The sequence below is a fragment of the Salvia miltiorrhiza genome, chromosome 6, assembly GCF_028751815.1.
Source record: "Salvia miltiorrhiza cultivar Shanhuang (shh) chromosome 6, IMPLAD_Smil_shh, whole genome shotgun sequence".
In the NCBI taxonomy this organism is placed as follows: Eukaryota; Viridiplantae; Streptophyta; class Magnoliopsida; order Lamiales; family Lamiaceae; genus Salvia; species Salvia miltiorrhiza.
The window spans coordinates 41244337-41262935 of record NC_080392.1 but is presented as its reverse complement, the minus strand read 5'-3'; the positions used below and the strand labels follow the sequence as shown (position 1 = coordinate 41262935).

Below are 18599 nucleotides of genomic sequence, written 5' to 3'. Positions count from 1 at the left end.
TTTAGAGAGAAAAAGTGCTTGTGAAAATGTGTTGTGAATTCCGGATGCCTTCTTCTCTCCAGAACTTGGGTTTATATAGAGGTTTGATCCCCTCTATAATTGCTCGGTTGTTGGCCTCGGATTCCATCTTCGTGGCCAGCTATCTTGAATATGACATCCACCTTCTTTTGTCGGCCTTGATTGCCGACACTTGTTAGTGTTATCACATGGTGCTGGACCCTTGCTTTATCGTTTTGTGATAATGCTGGTAGGGGCCGGCTGCTTTTCCCTTCCACTCACGTTTGTCCTGGAGCGTTTGGTGAGTGGTCCTTCTGTCATTCCACCCACTTTTGTCGTTTCTTTTGTGGGTGCGATCCTTGCTGTGAATCACATGATTCACTTTGCTTTGTCGGCCACCTTACTTTTTTGGTGCCCGAGGTGTTCTTCCCTTTGGAGTCTGATGCTCATCATGTTCATCAGACCGGAACCTCCTTCTGTCAGGCTTTGGGAAGAATCCTTTGCCGAATTCCGGCTCCTTCTGCGATGAGCATTGATCGCAGATTTTCTCGATCCAATGGCCCAGATGAGCCATATTGCAAAATTTGCGACGAGTCTCCTTGCTCCCCGCTATCTTGTTTTCCCACAACATTTGCCGTTTATTTTCAAAAGATTTTTCGGCAAAAGGGGTCGTTGTTCCTGTCATGGTGTTGACCAGGAACGTTCCCAGATCCGAGCTTTGGTAGAACTTGAATCTGGACTTCATTTTGTCCATCTCTGTGAGACAGACCCATAGACCCCATGCTCGTCTAGTGGAGATTTGATCCTCCTTGAATGTTGAGACGATTGCGGCCTGGAAGTCGGGAACTTTGATTCGGTTCAGAGCTCCCGTGTCAGGTCTCCGAAGCTTGATGAAGTGGAAAGCTTCACGGATTCCTTTTCCAACTGGCTCCGGTGCTGCACTAAAAAAGTACAATTCCAGAACATCTCCCCGTTTGAGGGACTCATTGTTCTCCCATGCATCAAACACCGTTTTCTGGATCCATTTGGGTAGACCCTTGATTTCGGTGAAGGCTGGAGAGGTGGTATAAACTGAGGCTAACGCCCCGAACTCATACCATTCCTTGACGTCGTTTGGATTGGTTCCTGGGGTTGTCCAAACTCGAGGATATTTTCCTGCAACATCAACCCGGCAATTTCCCGGATTAATGCCCTTTCTTGTGAGAAGTTTCTCCCACCTGTCTTGATACATCTGCCAAGAAGGAGAAATATCAATAAAATCAGTATCAACCTTAACTTGGCCTGTCATGGGCCTAAGATTGATCTCTTCCTCTTTTACCCCAGAGGTGGAGGGTTGACATGTTGATTCAGGGTGTGACCCCTTAACAACATCTTTTCCTCGAGGGTCCGGCTGTGAAACCATCGCCTCAGGACTTGGGCTAGGGGTACTTGAATCCCCTGCTACAGGTAATCCGCCCTGTACGGAAAGCATTGCTTTAATCCGATTATCTCGGATAGCGCGCAAGAGCGGCTTGTTGATTACTTCTTGAAGATTGAACATCTTCATGAAGCATGCATCGATTTGGTTAGATACTTTAGCTTCATTAGCCGCTTGTATCTTCCCTGCTTGTTTGGTGTGTAGAACACACTTTTGCCATTCTTGTTGTAGCAACTCTAAACTTTCAAAGAGCTGCGCCTGTTGTGCCTCGATGGCCTCCACCTCAGGGAGCTCCATCCCTTGTAAGGAAATCTGCAAGAACATTTTGATCAGATTTCAAGATGACAATATCATAATCATAATATTGGCATTCTGCTTGCCATCTAAGCAATCTAGCCTTTTCAGGTTTAGATTCTATCTTTTTGGTTAAGAAAGCTTTAACGTTAGTGTTATCTACTTTCAAAACGAATTTTTTAGCAAGTAAGAAAAGCGGCCATTTTTTAAACGCCTTTCGCACTGCAAAGAATTCCTTCTCGTTGATGTGCCATCGCACAGCTTCGTCGTCGGAGAAAAGGCCACTACAATATCTGCAAGGTTCTTCTCCAAAAGGGGTGATCTTGGCAAGTACAGCTGCCCACCAGAAATCACTCGCGTCAGTGTAGAGGACCAAGTCATCCTCGTCTTGTGGTTTTGAAAGCTTCGGGAGATTTTTGCAAATCTCTTTCAACTTCTTCATACCCTCTCGATGCTCCTCCTTCCATATGAATGGAACATCTTTCTTCAGTAGTGGACTGAAAACCTTTCTGTGTTCTGCAAGGTTTTTGATAAACATCCCTGCAAAATTGACAACTCCGAGAAAGCTTTGGAGCTGCTTTTTCTCCTTGAGATCCTCCGGAAATCCCTGGACTTTTTCCACAATATGATCTTGTAGAATTATCCCAGATTCATCGATCTCAATTCCCAGAAACTCCATCTTCTGGGTGGCTATGACTGCCTTCTTTTCAGACAGCACTAGTCCTTGTTGGCAAACATCCGCAAAGATCTCCAGATGCCTGACATGTTCATGAATGTTTTTTGATGCAATGAGAATATCATCAATATAAACAAACATAAACGAGGAATAATCCTTGAAGAGATTATCCATCTTTCTTTGGAATATCTGAGGCGCGTTGGCTAGCCCCATTGGCATGACATTCCAGACATAATGTCCTTGTGGAGTTGAGAAGGTTGTAAACTTCTTATTCCCTTCTTCCATGCGAATCTGGTAGAAGCTTGATTTGCAATCGAACTTTGAGAATACCCTTGCACTTCTGATGCAGTTGATGAGGTGTTCTCTACTTGGGATGAAGTATCCGTCAAACTCAAGAATGCCATTAATCCCTTTATAATTAATGACCAATCTTGGCTTTCCTCGCTTGATCTCCCCATGATTTCTCACCAGAAATCCAGGATTGCTGTAGGGTGATCTTCCTTCTTCGATTAATTTCAAATCAAGGTGTTCCTTGATTATACTCATCATATCCTGTTGATCTCGAGGGTTCATCAGGATAGGTCTGAACCTAACGAACTCATGCTCCTTTCCAGTTTTAACCTTCAAGGTTGCTCTGAGTTGGTTCTTGTCCCACCATGCCAAAGGATCCTCGTGGTAACACTTCTGGATTCTCCTTTTGACGTCGGCAATGGACACCTGTTCTTCTTCCTTGATATCTTTGTGTGATATCAGGGATACTTTGAGGATTTGAGTTTCTTCCTCGGAGAGATCTGGGAATCCCTCAGTTCTGCATTTGAGCAAAACTTCTCCGAATCTCATTTGATCCTTCATTTGGGGTCTCCGGAGTCTGCCATCATCACCACGCTTGCTGCGAAATTTGATTGGCATTGAGCGATGAAAAGCTCCATTGAGCCTTTGCACAATGATCTTATGATCACAATTGGTTGTGAACACTAGCCTCCTGGCTTCATTGTCTTGTATGTACCGCTTAAAGCTTTGCAGAAAATTATTTCCAAATAATATATCTGCTCCGGTATCATGGAAATAAATTGGTGGAGTCTTGACCTTGTACCAAGGTGTCTGTCCTGCTCCGCCGATCAATATTTCCGTTTGTTTTACTCCCTTTGATAGAAGTAGGATCTTTTTGGAGAAATTCCTTCCTGCAATTCGAGGTAGATCTTCTTCCACTTCTGCTGGAAAGACTCCTCGTTTTGCTGTACAGATTCCTGCTCCTGAATCCACGTAAGCAGCAAAATACTCTGCTTTGAATTTCTCATACAACATCCCTACAGAGATGTATATCGAGAATGGACTTGTCATTGGATCATCAATCTTTGGCGTCCAATTGTGACCTCCATTCCTCCTGATTTCCATGACCATGGTTTATATTTGTCAAGGAAATCTCGTCCTAAGATCAGGACGTCTGCTTCTTGTCCGGCTTGGCCTTCGGTCTGGATTTCGAAGCCTCCAACCTCCAGAGTTTCGATGTATCGGTTGTCTCCTGGATTCGCCAAATAATACAACGAACTACAAGGAAACTTGTTTTCCTTGTTTGTTGTATCAAATCTTGTGGAAACTTGTCTCCATCCTTCGGGACATTTGAGCTTGATTCTTATGTCCGGGGCTGGTGTTTCCTGGATCGTCCTTCTCTCATAAGACTGAGAGAAACTCCTTGTTATAGGCCCTGAAGTTAGCCTATTTCCTTGAAATGATAGACTTGGTGCTCCTAGTCTGAGACTCTGGGTATGGCTAAGCACCGGCTTATCTCCAATATCGATGTCGATTTCTCTTATCTGAGAAATCTCCACTCGGTTTGGATTGACTGCCTTGGCAACCTCCTTGAATATTTCTGGAATTTCAATATATTCTTTTCCCAGAAATAATTCCGTGTGATGGGAATTTGATAAGGCATACGAGACTTGATAAGTCAGTGAGTATGGCCTATTTCCATCCGTCATAAATTCCTTCTTCTTGTAGTCCTGATAGAGAGTCAGGGCTTAGCTGAAGGATGAATCCTGCAGATTATAAGCGATTTGTGGATAGAACTCGGTTATAATCTTCTTGGCATAGAGATTGCCCGAAAAAGCTCCAAGAATTGATTCTCTGGCATCTCTGATCCTCTTGTCGCAAAGTGCAACGTCAATTGGTTGGTCTGTCCCTGGGAAGAGGGAGGATTTGATTACTAATTGAATTGCTCCAATATGAATCCATTTCATCGTACTTGCGACTTCTGGCTTCATTTTCTTGAGATCCTGCTTAATATCTTCGGCAGGAACCAACTGGATTTCCACCTGATTACTTGTAATCTCAATTGGAAGCGCCATTTCTTGGCTTGTAACGCCAAAATAGACATGATGCTTCCTTTTGGTTGGAATCAAGCTATGTAAAACTCGATTCAATCTCCCATTGGAAAACCCTTGGTATGTTTGTACCTCTTCGGTTTCCCTCTTGAGTTTTTTCACGAGCTTCTTCACCACTTCTTCCTGTGGAATCAGAAAATGGCTAGTGAATCCATTCTGATCCTCCTTCTGGATGTGGTGGACCTCGTGTTCTTCTTTAGTCTGACTCGTCTCCGGTTGATCCATCGGTCATTTCTGAATTTTCAGAACTAAAGACTTCTTCCTGCTCATATATGCTCTCATCTGAGGATATATCTTCAAACTGATACACGGGTATCAGATTCTGGTAAAAGATAGCATCTTCGATATCCTGTGTGGATTCGAATCTTTTTATCCCTTTCTTCTCGTTGTCGGGGCAATTGGTAGAGATATGCCCCTTTGCACCACACGACCAGCAGTTGCAATCTTTGAAACTTTCATTTGCTTTGGCCTGAGTACGCCTGAAAGTTTTCCTCGCCGGGATTCTCTTTTGATTTGAGAATCGGTTTCTTGATGGTCCGCTCCGTTGGCCTGATTTGTAGGAGCGTGCCTTTTGTCTGGTCCACATAGTCCTTGGCTTCCAAGAACTTCTTCTAGACTTTCTTTCATAGGGTTGATACCTATGTTTCTTTCGGCTCCTCCTTTGATATAACAATTCAGCACCAATCTCTGTTGGAAGATCAATGTTGTCGCACATCAATGGGGATTTCTTATTGAGTCTCCTCAATCTCTTGAGATTCCTCTGATCTGCTGCCTTTTGACACCATTCGGACAACTTCTTGTGGACATACGACATCCTTCTTGAAGCGCTATCAAGTGGATATCCTCCTGGTGATACATACTCATTGATGAGCATTTCCCTCCATGGACTTGGAAACTTTGGAAAATAGAGGTCCATGGCCTTCTGTTCTTCAACCACCCCCATATGGACATATAGGGTGTACAGTCGCAGAAATTCATCGAGAGCTTTTGGCTCTAGCACCATCAATCTTAGATTGTAAAGTGCCTGTTGATATTTCTTGCGTTTCTCCTCTGCGGATCCTTCGAAAAACCCCATTCCCAAGAAATGGATTTTTATCTGTTTAGTAGTTACATCAATGATTTCATAGATTGACGTGCTACTGAACATCTCTTCCCTTGCTGGGACATCAATTTTATCCCAGTATTGTTTTGCCATGCCTGCTAAGCTAGCTTCGAAGATTCTGGCAAATTCTTTTTTGTCGTAATCAATTGTGGCAATCACGACTTTTAATGATGAAGCCCATTCGTCGATGAGACCCTCCCATTCTTTGAAACTGGCTTCGTCGAGGTTGAGAATCAATCCATATGGATGGATTGGTTCTAAGGTGACCTTTCCTACAGGAGTATCCTGCATCCGAGGCCTCCGCCGTTTGGTTCGTTGGAACTGGCTCGTTTCTTCTTGAGCTGGTCCCTTCTTTGATGGTTCTCCTTCTTGAGGCTCGGTTTTGGGCACCTCATCTCATTGGTTCATCTTTAGATCAACCATATTGAGGTTAGCAAAAGATTCTGCTAACTCCTGTAGATCTTCTAATCCGATTCTGTCAAGGCTATTCATGATATTTGCCTTTCATGATTCGGATTATGTCCTTCGGCTGCAATTCCTTGGGTGCTGCATCAAATAGTGGTAGATACGTTGGGTCCTTCGACCATTGATTCCGAATTTTTCCGGAACATGGTTTTCTCCTTTCGATCTCCTCCACTCTTTTCTGGATATCACGCAAGAGGGTTAGTATTTCCTCTTGTTTGAGTGATATTTTGCTCATCTCCATTGGTAGCTCATACAGCTTGTTGCCGTAATACTCCACCGTCTTTTGAATCTCCCGCAAGTTGACATTCTCGGAAGAGTCTAGCTCGATCTTGTGATAGCTTGGATAAGCTACTCATGCCTTGTTTTTTGGTTCCATCAATCGTGTGACTGATGGGCCTCGTCTCTGGCTTGTTCAATCGCCGTTCTGGTTGCGGCGAATCTCATGAGGTTCTCATGGTAGAATTGGATACTCGCGATAATTTCACGAATAAACTCGATATCTCCTCCTCGTCGTAAATTGGTAACGAGGACTCGATTGTTCCAGTTGAGGTCGCCTATTAGGCGGCTGGTTTCTTCCTCCAAATTTTGGAGAGAATTCCTGTATCGTACACATCTCGGACAATCGTCCTGATCCATAGTTTTAAGTGGAGTCTCCTCCCACATAGGTTAATTATAAAATAAATTAAAAATTACATAATTCCTCTATAAAAATCCGCTCTGATACCATTTTATACAAGGATCTTTTAAACTGTTTTTTGCTTAAAAGTACGTGGCGTTGTCTCACAGTCCAGACCCAGATTACAAAGTAATCTATCGGGCACGAGGAAAGTTTCCAGCCGATATACCATTTAAGCCCAATCTTATACATGTTTTAGGTATAAATTGTCTTTTAGTCAAAAACCAAAAGTTTTAGGGGTCAAAGTACAAAGAATTTTATAATGGGGTCATTTTTGAATATTCCAAACTTTGGCCATGGGAAATTCTAGAAAAAATTGAAAGGTTATGTATTATGGGGCAAAATCTAAAGGTGGTGTTATAAACTAGAATTTGGTCATAGTTTGTGTATTTAGGGGCAATAACCCCTTTAAATAAATATATAGTTGGATTTAAGTATTCTATGTCGTTATCTTATGCATGCTATTTGTCACAAAATTTAATCATCAATAGTATTATTTTCATCTTTGTATGACTGCTACAAATAGAATACATAATCGAACTTAAAATAATTAGTTAGGCACTCAATGACAAGCGGTAAGATTAAGACGTGACAACCAATTTCACTCTTTCTTCATCACAAATTTGCAGTAAATTTTTTCATATTTTTCATTTTCTGATGAGATGGCCAATTCCGCCCACCACCGCCTCTGCACTGGCTCGCCATTGCAGGGGCCTCATAAGATCATGCGCTCAACGCTCAGATATTGCTGGCGGCCACAAGCTGCACGCCGCCGCCGTCACTACGGGCCTCCTCACCCTCCCCCAACTATTCGTCGGCAACGTCGTCATGCAAATGTACGCTGCCTCTGGAGATTTATCGTCTGCACGCAAGGTGTTCGACGAAATTCCTCTGACGTTTAAAGACGCCGTAGACTGGACCACGCTCATTGAGTGTTGCAGCCACGGCGGCGCGGCGCTGGATGCGCTGACCTTGTTCGTTGCGATGCGGAGACAGGGCGTTCGGATCGACGACATCGCGATGGTTTCGTTGTTCGGTACTTGCACTAAGGTGGGGAACAGTGTGTTCGGGATCCAAGGGCATGCTTGCATGATGAAGATGGGTTTGGATTTCTCCGTCAAAGCGCGGAACGCTGCGATGGATATGTATGTGAAATGCGGGCTAATGGATGATGCGAGGAAGATGTTCGATGAAACGCCTGAAAGAAATGTGGTTTCGTGGACTGTGCTTTTGTGGGGTGTGACGAAATGGGAAGGGTTGGAGAAAGGGAAGAAACTGTTTGATGAAATGCCTGAGAGAAATGAGATTGCTTGGACCATAATGATCGCAAGGCACGTCGAGAATGGGCTAATTAGGGAGGCGTTTGATCTTCTTGCTGAAATGGTGTTCAGTTATGGACTCCGCTTGGATTCGAGTTCTTCCCTTTGCTCCATATTATCGTCTTGCACACAATCGGGGAGCGTTGCGATGGGTAGATGGCTGCACTCGTACGCCCTCAGGGCGACAACGGACGCATCAACGGATGTCAAATTTGGCACAGCTCTGCTCGACATGTATGCAAAATGTGGCCGTATCGACACTGCTGTTCGAGTCTTCGAGTCTATGGAGACGAAGAACGTGGTGACATGGAACGCGATGCTGGGTGGGTTGGCGATGCACGGGAAGGGCGCTAAGGTTCTCACCATGTTCGATCAGATGCTGGAACAGATGAAACCGAATGATGTGACTTTCACAGCTGTTTTAGCCGCTTGCAGCCACTCGGGGCTGGTTGACGAGGGCCGGAGATTGTTCCACACGCTTGAAGGCATGTATGAGCTTAGGCCATCGATGGAGAACTACGCGTGCATGGTGGATCTCTTGGGGCGATCAGGGCGTCTGCAGGAAGCAGAGGCCGTGATACGGGGCATGCCAATGAGGCCGAACGAGGTTGTGTTGGGGTCCTTGTTAGGCGCCTGCAGCGTGCACAGGGCACACGACGTGGCAGAGAGACTTCTCAAAGATCTCACCCGAATGTATCCACACAGCACGGAGCACCACGTCCTGCTCTCAAACATGTATGCTTTGTCGGGGAAGACGGCCAGAGCTGATGCCTTCCGGAAGGATCTGAGGCAGAGAGGGATCAGAAAAGTGCCCGGGATGAGCACAATGTATGTGGATGGACAGATTCACCTGTTTGCTGCAGGGGAGAGGGATCATCCGAGGATGAAGGAGGTGTATATGAAGCTGGAAGAGGTGATAGGGAGATTGAAAATGGGTGGTTATGTAGCGGATACAAGCTCCCAAATCGCGCACGGTGGCGGTGGAGACGAAGACGAAGAGAAGGAGCGAGCATTGCTGTGTCACAGTGAGAAATTGGCGGTGTGTTTTGGGCTGATGAGCACCAAAGCTGGTACGCCTCTTTGTATTTTCAAGAACTTGAGAATTTGTGGAGATTGCCATTCTGCGATGAAGATGGTCTCCAAGATTTATGATAGGGTGATTACTATTAGAGATCGAAACCGTTTCCACACTTTCAAAAATGGTTCTTGTTCTTGTTCTGATTATTGGTGACAACTAGTGTCATTTTTGTATTGATCGTCTATATAAATGACATCATCTTTTCCATCTTTTCAGAAAAAAGGAAATCAGATAGTATATCGGATTTGATTCAGATGGCGCATGTTGCACGTATAAGTAGGGATGTTAATGAGCGGATTTTACCTGAATCGAAACCGTTAAAATTGTTACGGTTCCAAATCCAGAACCGACACATTACTAATTGGACCTGGACCATTGAATGACTAATGAAATATACATATTTATCCCTATAGCTCTTAGAATTAGGGATGGCAATGGGCTGGATCTAGACCGGATCTCATCAATACCAGATCCAGATCTGTTTTAATTTATGGGATCCAGATCCGTCCCAGATTTAACGGATCTGAAAATTTGGGATCTAGATCCAGATCTGCGGGTCCAGATCCATGAATCTACTGTTTTTAAATTAAATTTTTTAAAAAAAGTCACAAAATCAACAACATTTAGTTTCCATCATAAAAAAATAATGCACAAAACATATTCATGCAATACAAAGTCTCAACATAGAAAAATAAGTCACTAAAAATTCAAAATAAACAAATATCAACGCTCAAGTAAATGATAACAAGTCTTCCAAATTACATTTCCTAAGAAAAAAAGTCTACATAGTGTATTGTTTTTAATTTTTAATAAATTAATATTATTAATAAAATAAATATAAAATATATATTAAATAAAATGGATCCACGGGTCGGATCTGGATAGGATTCGGATCTGAAATTTCAAGATTCAGATCCAGATTTCTTTTAAAAATTGAGATCCAGATCTGGATCTAGATTCATCGGGTCAACAAAATTGAGATCTAGACCCTGAAAAACAGATCTGAATTCACGGATCTGGACCGGGTCCAAAATCCACTGCCATCCCTACTCATAATCAAAGTACATATTTAAACACACCTCTCATTTTACTTTTTATAACCTCTTATTTAAAAGTTTAATTCAAATAATTATAAAATATAGATATTTATCTCTATAACTCTCAAAATAAATTCCAAATAATAGCCCCAAATTTTAGAGTTTACGCTGAGCTTAAAAGGCAGACAGATTTCGATGGGAGCCATAGGCCATAGCGTTGGAACAAATTTTGCAATGTAATTACTTTGAGGCTATATTTTTTAACATGTTTGTTTTCTCAAAAATTTAGAATTATGGTAATTAAGTTATTATTTGCAGCGGCTATGTAAAAAAGAATAGCATATGTTAAAATAAGAAGATGCACCCATGGGCTAGAGAATAGCCCTTACCCAAATCCAAAAAGCCCAAAAATATCCAAACCCAAATCTGGTTGAAATCAGATTCTCGCTTCCGCCGCGTACATTGAGCTGAGAAACCAGTTGGCAAGCAAGAACGTTAATGGAGTCGAAAACAGCAATGCTGCATCAAGAAAGAGTAAGGCAGAGAGCAGCAACATTGATGTGTTGAATCCCTTGTCCAAGAGCCTACTTCCAATGCTCTTTTGCTCCGTCAAAAACAAGGTTAGATTAATCTGGGCCTGTAATTTTGGTTATTCGTAGTTGGTGGGAGCTTCATTCATTACATGATTTTGTTTTCACTATTTGGTTTATTTTATTCTTATATCAAAAGATCTGTACCAATTTAGCAGTAGGGAGTGTTGCTAGCTATTTTTGAGTAATTTGCTAGTAATTAATATTGATTGTACACTAGTTTTCATACGAGATTTGATTCTCACGGGCATTTCTATTGGAAATTTCTTGGTAGCAATTCAACTATTGCAATCGATAAGTCTAGGATGTCGGATCTTATTTGAAATTTGAAAGTATTTTTTTTTTTTTTTGTGAATATCACCATCAGTTGTGATATCTATAATTTTGTAATTGACTTGTTTTTTTTTTTTTAGATTTGCTAGTAAGAAATGTCTCAAAATGGTGAAGGTTCTCAATCTGCAGCACCTGTGGAAACTGATGCCGTTAATAAAGAACCACATATGGGCAGTCCCACTACAACGACATTGAATAAGTCTAGAGGCATGAAAAGAAAAGTTTCACAGGTTTGGAATCATTTTACAAAAATTGAAGCTAGTAAGGGAGTGTTCAAAGGTGCAAACTGCAATTACTGTAATAAGAAATTTAATTGGAGATGCACTTCAGGGACTTCGAGCTTAGATAAGCACCTTAGAGGCCGTTGTCCAAAGTTCAGTCTTAACGATACTTATATAAGTTGTTACAGAAGTCCAAGAAGTGAGTATAAGTCTGATCAGTTGAAAAATAGAAGGGATTTGGCAGTGGCGTGCTTAGATAAGCAGCTTAGTCCAAGAAGTGAGTATAAGTCTGATCAGTTGAAAAATAGAAGGGATTTGGCAGTGGCGTGCTTAGATAAGCAGCTTAGAGGCCCTTGTCCAAAGTTCAGTCTTAAGACTCTTAACGATACTTATATAAGTTGTTACAGAAGTCCAAGAAGTGAGTATAAGTTTGATCAGTTGAAAAGTAGAAGGGATTTGGCAATGGCGTGTATAAAACACAATTATCCATTCAATATAGGTGAACATGATTATTTTGAAGCGTTTTTGAATGGTTTGAACCCTGATTTTAAGTTACCCTCTAGTAATACCATTAGTAATGATGTTATTGGTATCTATGAGGAAGAAAAAGTGAAGATCAACAGTTTATTAGATAATCTCAGTTGCAAAGTGTCTTTAACGACAAATATTTGGACTTCTGAGCATTCTAGTAAAGCTTATTGTTGTATAACTGCTCATTTCATAAATGATTCTTGGGAATTGCACAAAAAAGTTCTTGCATTTAAGTTGCTTGAGTATCCACATGATATAGAAAAGTTGTTTAACTTCATGAAAGATTGGATCATAGAGTGGAATCTAGGTAACAAGTTGAGTTCAATTGTTGTTGACAATGCTATTGCTGATTCTTACATGATTCGTAAGCTTAAGTATTGGCTTGTTTCTGATTCATTGATTCCTTCATCTGGAGCTTTGTTACATTTGTGTTGTAGTGCACACATCTTAAACTTGATTGCACAAGATGGACTTAGTGAAATTAGAAATTTCTTAGATTATATTCGTAAAACTGTGAGATACTTGGAAAGAACTCCATCTGCAATGCAAAAATTTGAAAGAGCTAAACAACAATGCAAGCTCCAAGATAAAAGGGCATTGGCTAATGATGTGCCAAGTAGATGGGACTCAACCTTTGAGTTACTCGAAACGGCACTGTCTTTGAGGGATGCATTTGTTCGATTAGGACAGATTGATCAGGGATATTTTTACAATCCATTGGCACAAGAATGGGATGCTGCTACAATTATTGTCGAGTGTTTGAGGACCTTTTATGAAGTTACCCATATCTTCAGTGGTAGTAAGTATCCAACTTCAAATGTATTCTTCCCAAGTGTTTGTGATATTCATTTAAAGTTGATCCAATGGGAAAAAAGTGAGCATGAGTGTCTTAGGAAAATGTGTACTTCGATGAAGTATAAATTTCTTAAGTATTGGGAGGAGTGCAATTTGGTATTGGCTGTTGCAGTGGTATTTGATCCTAGATGTAAGATCTATATTGTCAAGTACCTCTACACAAAAATTTATGGTGAGGATGCTGCTGTTCACCATATAAGCATGGTTCAAAATCAATTGAAAGATCTTTATGTCCTTTATGGTGGTAGTGGCGTACCATCCAGTAGGATTGCTTCTAGTAGTTCGTCGGCTGGGATACAAAGTAGTCTTTTGAAGGAGTTTAATCAGTGGTATGTTGAATCTCATGCTTCACCTTTGCAGCAGTCAGAGTTGGAAATCTATCTCAATGAACCCATACTTCATCAAGATGATAAGTTTGATGTTTTGAAGTGGTGGAGCTATAATGCTAGTCGATTTCCTATTTTGCAAAAGATAGCACGTGATATATTGGCCATTCCAGCTACCACAGTTCCCTTAGAGTCAGCATTTAATCTTGGTGGTTGTATCATAGACAAGGCTCGTTCTAAATTGAGTCCGGATACTATTGAGGCATTAATAGTTGCTAATGATTGGATTCCAGCAATTAAAGAAAAAGGTATGTATCATTTTTAATAGTATATCATTATACACTTATTTATAATTTAAATTTTGTTTTTATAATTGTTGGTGTATATGTTTATAATGCGGATTATTACAGTCCCTCGTGATGAAGCTTTAGGTGCACTAAGTGAAGGCGATGAAAATGAAGCTTTAGGTGCACTCAATCAAGGCGATGAAAATGAGTTGTGAAATGGTAATATCTATTGTAGTAATGTGCACTTTTGTTAACTATTTCTTTATTAAGGTCAAGTCTAATTAGTTGTCATTCTTGAATTTGTGTAAATGCAGGAAATGAACAATCAGCAAAAGAGCAAACCTTTATATAGAAGATGTTGCTTTTCTATGTAGGATCGGAATAGCTCTCTGCTTCCATATTTTGTCTACTAACTCTACTTGATGTGGAAATTAGCTTTCCTTTGATGAATATTAATTTGAGAGTGTTTAAATTAATGTACCTTTTCATTTTGGAAGAAAATATTATTGTAATCTTATTTATATTTTTGAAATTATTTTAAAAATATCATTACCGAAAAAAAAAGGTTTACGGGCTGAGTTGGACCGGATCCGAACAAATGTGTCGGATTGGATCTGGATCGATCAGGTTTTAGGTCTGAGTGGGTCGGGTCTAGAACCAAAATCAAAATTATTACTTTATAGCTCATCGGATAATCAATGGTTTGAATTAGTTCTGATAAAATTCGTCTATTGACATGAGTACGTAGAAGGAGGCTTACACTCCTAGTTCTTATTAATAGCTTGATGGTTTCAAAAAAAGAAAATACAACAATAGGCTGATAGAAAAGTTTGTGTGGTGTTTCCACCCGTGCAAGTTTATTAAGGTAATAGTCTAATATCAAGCTCCTCGGATACTCTAAAGTGGCAATTCAAAGTTTTTTTAGATCATATTGTCAATTTCAAATAAATATATTCCAAACAATTATAAATATATTGATATGCAACTGTAAATTTAGAATTATTCTTTTATGTAACCTTGTGATTAATTAAATACTTACCAGAGTTATTCTACATCAGATTATACAATTTTATTTCCATTCTACATGTCAATATTAAAATCTTGGGAGTAAATACTAGGATTGAATATACTTTACGGTTCAAATTTTTCAGAAACTTTTAATTGTCCCGCAAACCACATCAGAGTGTTGAATTAGCTCGTTAGATTCTCGCTACGCGTATACAATAAAGATGCACTCTCCCGTGCAACTGGTTTCTCATTCGAAAATGTTCAAGTGTCATTTCCCGAATGAAGTAGTGTCATTTTGAAAACCAATTGCACGGTGCAACCGGTTGCACATGAGTATTTGTGTACAATAAAAGAGGTTGAAACTAAATTGAGTTTGTGTAATTTCACTATTTTATTTAATTAAATGTTACTGCGTTCATTTATACTATATTTATTGCACAATAAAATCCGATGGTTTGATTCAACTTCCTATTGAATTTTATAGATATAAATTACAATAGACAATCTTACAACAAAAGGGGATGTAGCTCAAATGGTAGAGCGCTCGCTTTGCATGCGAGAGGCACGGGGTTCGATCCCCCGCATCTCCACTTTTTTACAATTTGTCATTTTAATATTATTTGTTTTCCTTCTTTTAGCTATATTTTAGAAAGTGAACCAACCACATCATGAAATGGAACTCAAAACATGAAAGAAATGGCTTCACTTCACACTACTTTCAAAACACAAAAAATATGAGCATTTTCATTAGAGTATGTGTAGTCTTGATTAAGACAAATTTATTTACAAAATACCATGGACTTATTACAAGTAATTCTGGACTCCTCAAACTTGTCCAGTCTCATCAAGCAAAAGCCTTTGGTCTTTCCCTCTTGAATTGACTATAGTCTGCAGTCAAGTTGTCATTTACTTTATCTTTCATGTTCCCCACCAATCTCTTCAAAACCTACATACAAATAGCATATAATCTCACCATATTACTTAGGGAAAAGCATATCCTACACGGCTCGAGCCTTTCTAAAACAGGAAAGGTGGAGGTGTCTAACCGACTCTGCAACATCTCGTCTGATGTCCTCAGGAACCAATGAAAGCATCGGAGGTAGGTCGAAGCTTATGCTCATCTGCAGTTGGCCTTTAAGCCTGCTTCTTGGTCCACGTCTGTCCGGATAGAGAACCCCTTTCACACTAAGGGAGAACTGGGACGGCTTGATCATGTCATCTAGCCCCTGCAGCTCACACCTAACCTGCATCATGTAACGGCTTGTGACGGGCGTTAAGAAGAAGTTGGAGGCAGAAATGGTGACTGGTGGGTATATATGATTACTTACAATTTCAAGATCAATAACTTTTGAAATATCGCAAGGAACTCCGGGTGGGTACCCAATCCCACTAGATTTACATCTTAGTCTCATGTCGACTACTGGTGACACGGTCAGAAATAGGAATTCTATTGGTAGCATCTGTACCCTCCACTCTTCCTGTATGCAGCTAATACAAAATCAGAATATCACACACAACACACACAGAAGAAGTAAATTGTACAGGTTATGTGTTGCTATTTGTGAATCTCTCAAGAGTTCTGCTGATGTGGGTTCTTCATCGAATTTAGCATAATTCAACGCAGCTGGATTCTCTATGAAACTGGCATTTTGGGTGTGATTTTCGCTTTTTAGTTTTTACTAATATCTGGAAATGTCGAGGAAGTAACTAAATGATGCTAACAACTAAAAAGCTCCCTACACTATCAAGGCTTCAGAGAAGGCAGTAGTTGTATGCTTATGAAGTAGGTATTCCCAACTGAACCGGATTGAGTAAGAACTCAGCCTAAATATGCTTTGTTTATTCGATGCTTTGAGTTCTTGACTTGTAAAAGAGGAAGTTGAGATCACATAACTAATCAAACCTATGGGAGATTTTGTGCTTCTATTGCCTAATTTTACATCTCTGGCCTTTTTGTTCTTGTTTTCAAGTTAAATTTCCAAATTTGAATTACAATGCTATAGATTTGGGCATCAAAGATCAGATTTCAAGCTAGAGGGATAATTTCTCTCCTATCTATTATTGATAATAACTGTATTTCATCTAGTTCTTTTTTTTTTTGTCTACTTGCATGCTTTGCAGCAATCAAAATCTTTCAAATTAGATATCCAAGGAAAGTAATAATTTATCTCATTTCCCCAATTTAAACCCTAGATTCTTTCTACATAAAGCTGTGATGAAGGAACACAAAATTAAACGAAGAAGTGACCAAAATAACAAAGAAATTGAGAAAGAAAACCACCTCATTGATTTGGTGGCTCCTACGCTTATCTGGAAAGATGGCCTTAAAAACCCTGGGCTTATCTTCCAAATAATCATCAAACGAAGCCTGCCATTTCAAAATTCAAAATTCATCAAACTCATCAATTCAGAGAGAGAGAGAGAGAAGAAGGTGTGTTTACTTTACCCCAGGAATTTCAGAGAGAGGGACGTCAGTCGAAATTCTGGAAGAGTAAGTAGATGGATTGGTGATTTGAGCTTGTATCTTCAACAGCCTCAGCTGTTTAGCAACAGTGTATTGGCATTTGAGAGTTGGCCTCACCGAGTAGAAACGAGACAATCCGCCAGGTATAAGGGCGGGCCGAAACGACGGCGGCGCCGCAAGCTCAGTCATTTATTGGAGGCGTTGCTTTCAATTTGATAGTGGAGGTGGAGATTGGAGAAAGGTTGAATTGAGATTGAAGAGGACAACCATATCTTTGCTAGGGACACACATGCCCCTTTATCAATGCCCAATCCATGGTTACGTGCCTCACGTGTAGGACCCATTTCAACGCTCTCCTCTCTCTCTCTGCTGCAGCAATCGCGGCCGACGCTTTTGTGATGATGATGAATGTTGCTGCAAACCGTTCATCAGCATGCCTCCATATTTTATGGTCACACTTTTTTTTTACAAAACAAAATAAAATTATTTTAATAAATAATTTTTTATATATATAAAGTTATATTTCACTTCATTTTCTAAGTAATATTTTATCATTTTAATATATTTTTAATTAGTTATTGGATAATTTAAAAATTATAATATTATAAAACTCATATAAATTTAATATAAAAAATTAATTTTAATTAATAAAGAATCATATAATTTTATCGTGATTATAAGAAAAAAAAACACGACAAAAAGGAAGATTGATATGGAATTCATGTTTATTTTATAAATTTCATCTTTACATAATGAATTATTAATTAATTTTAATTTCAAGAATTCTAGCAAAATTAAATTTTTAATAAAATTATTAATAAACAATTTTCATTTTAATTCTAAATTATTAAATTTATAGAATAAAAATACTATATTAAATTATGTGGATGAAGAGTTCTAATAAATACTATACTATTACTCAGATACTTATTAAAATATAATCTCTCCGTCCACAAAGTATTGCTCCATTTACTGTTCGGCACATGTTTTAAGAAAGCTGATAAAGTGAAATATAATGGTAGTTGACTAAAGTGATAAAGGTAGTTGACTAAAGTATTAAAGGTGTTGTGTGGTGGGTCCACTAGTAATAAAGTGTAATAAAATAGGATATAAAATGAAATAAGCTGTTGTAAGGTGAGTCCATTAGTGACAATTGATGGTAAATAAATGAAAGAAAAAGGGTGTAGTCGTACAAAAAACAGAGTAGTGCATTATTTTATAGACAAGGAAAAATGGGTAAGTAGGGCAATATTTCGTGGACGGAGGGAGTAAAACATAAATCGTAATATATTTTTAAATTTATTATATGGTATAATATATTAAATTACACAATTGACCTTCAATTAAGTGAGTGAGGAATATAATAGGCAAATCAAATTTTATAAAACAAAAGTTTTTTATAATGTGAATAAATTTATCTACTCTCCCATCTCAATTAGGGATGTAAATGAATCAAATAATTTTAGTTCGATTCAGTATTCGATTCGAATACGAAATTTTATGAGTCAAATACGAATACAAATACTTTTTGTAATTTGTTTA

At 39.4% G+C, this 18599-nt stretch overlaps 2 protein-coding genes and 1 non-coding gene across 3 annotated transcripts; 2 read left to right on the top strand and 1 right to left on the bottom strand.

Moving 5' to 3' along the window:
* Positions 1-7473: 7473 nt before the first annotated feature.
* Positions 7474-9658, top strand: LOC130989597 (pentatricopeptide repeat-containing protein At5g15340, mitochondrial). The gene has a single exon (XM_057913583.1). The coding sequence runs from the start codon at positions 7666-7668 to the stop codon at positions 9556-9558; it is 1893 nt and encodes a 630-aa protein (XP_057769566.1). The 5' UTR covers positions 7474-7665; the 3' UTR covers positions 9559-9658.
* A 5452-nt stretch (positions 9659-15110) lies between these two features.
* On the top strand, positions 15111-15183 carry TRNAA-UGC (transfer RNA alanine (anticodon UGC)). The gene has a single exon. It is a non-coding gene; the product is annotated as a tRNA-Ala (tRNA).
* Positions 15184-15309: 126 nt separating this feature from the next.
* LOC130989593 (uncharacterized) lies at positions 15310-17471 on the bottom strand. Its single transcript, XM_057913575.1, has 5 exons — positions 17040-17471; positions 16875-16961; positions 15922-16071; positions 15640-15837; positions 15310-15539 (listed from the first exon to the last, which is right to left on the bottom strand). Exons 1-5 carry the CDS (start codon positions 17244-17246, stop codon positions 15438-15440), a joined length of 744 nt encoding a protein of 247 aa, XP_057769558.1. The 5' UTR covers positions 17247-17471; the 3' UTR covers positions 15310-15437.
* Positions 17472-18599: the final 1128 nt, after the last annotated feature.

Coding starts and splice junctions, on each gene's coding strand:
- LOC130989597 (XM_057913583.1), top strand. CDS start 7,666: ATGAGATGGCCAATTCCGCCCACCACCGCCTCTGCACTGGCTCGCCAT.
- LOC130989593 (XM_057913575.1), bottom strand. CDS start 17,246: ATGACTGAGCTTGCGGCGCCGCCGTCGTTTCGGCCCGCCCTTATACCT. Junction 15,838..15,921: donor AAGTTATTGATCTTGAAATT/GTAAGTAATCAT, acceptor TACATGATGCAG/GTTAGGTGTGAGCTGCAGGG. Junction 15,540..15,639: donor GACGAGATGTTGCAGAGTCG/GTTAGACACCTC, acceptor ATTTGTATGTAG/GTTTTGAAGAGATTGGTGGG.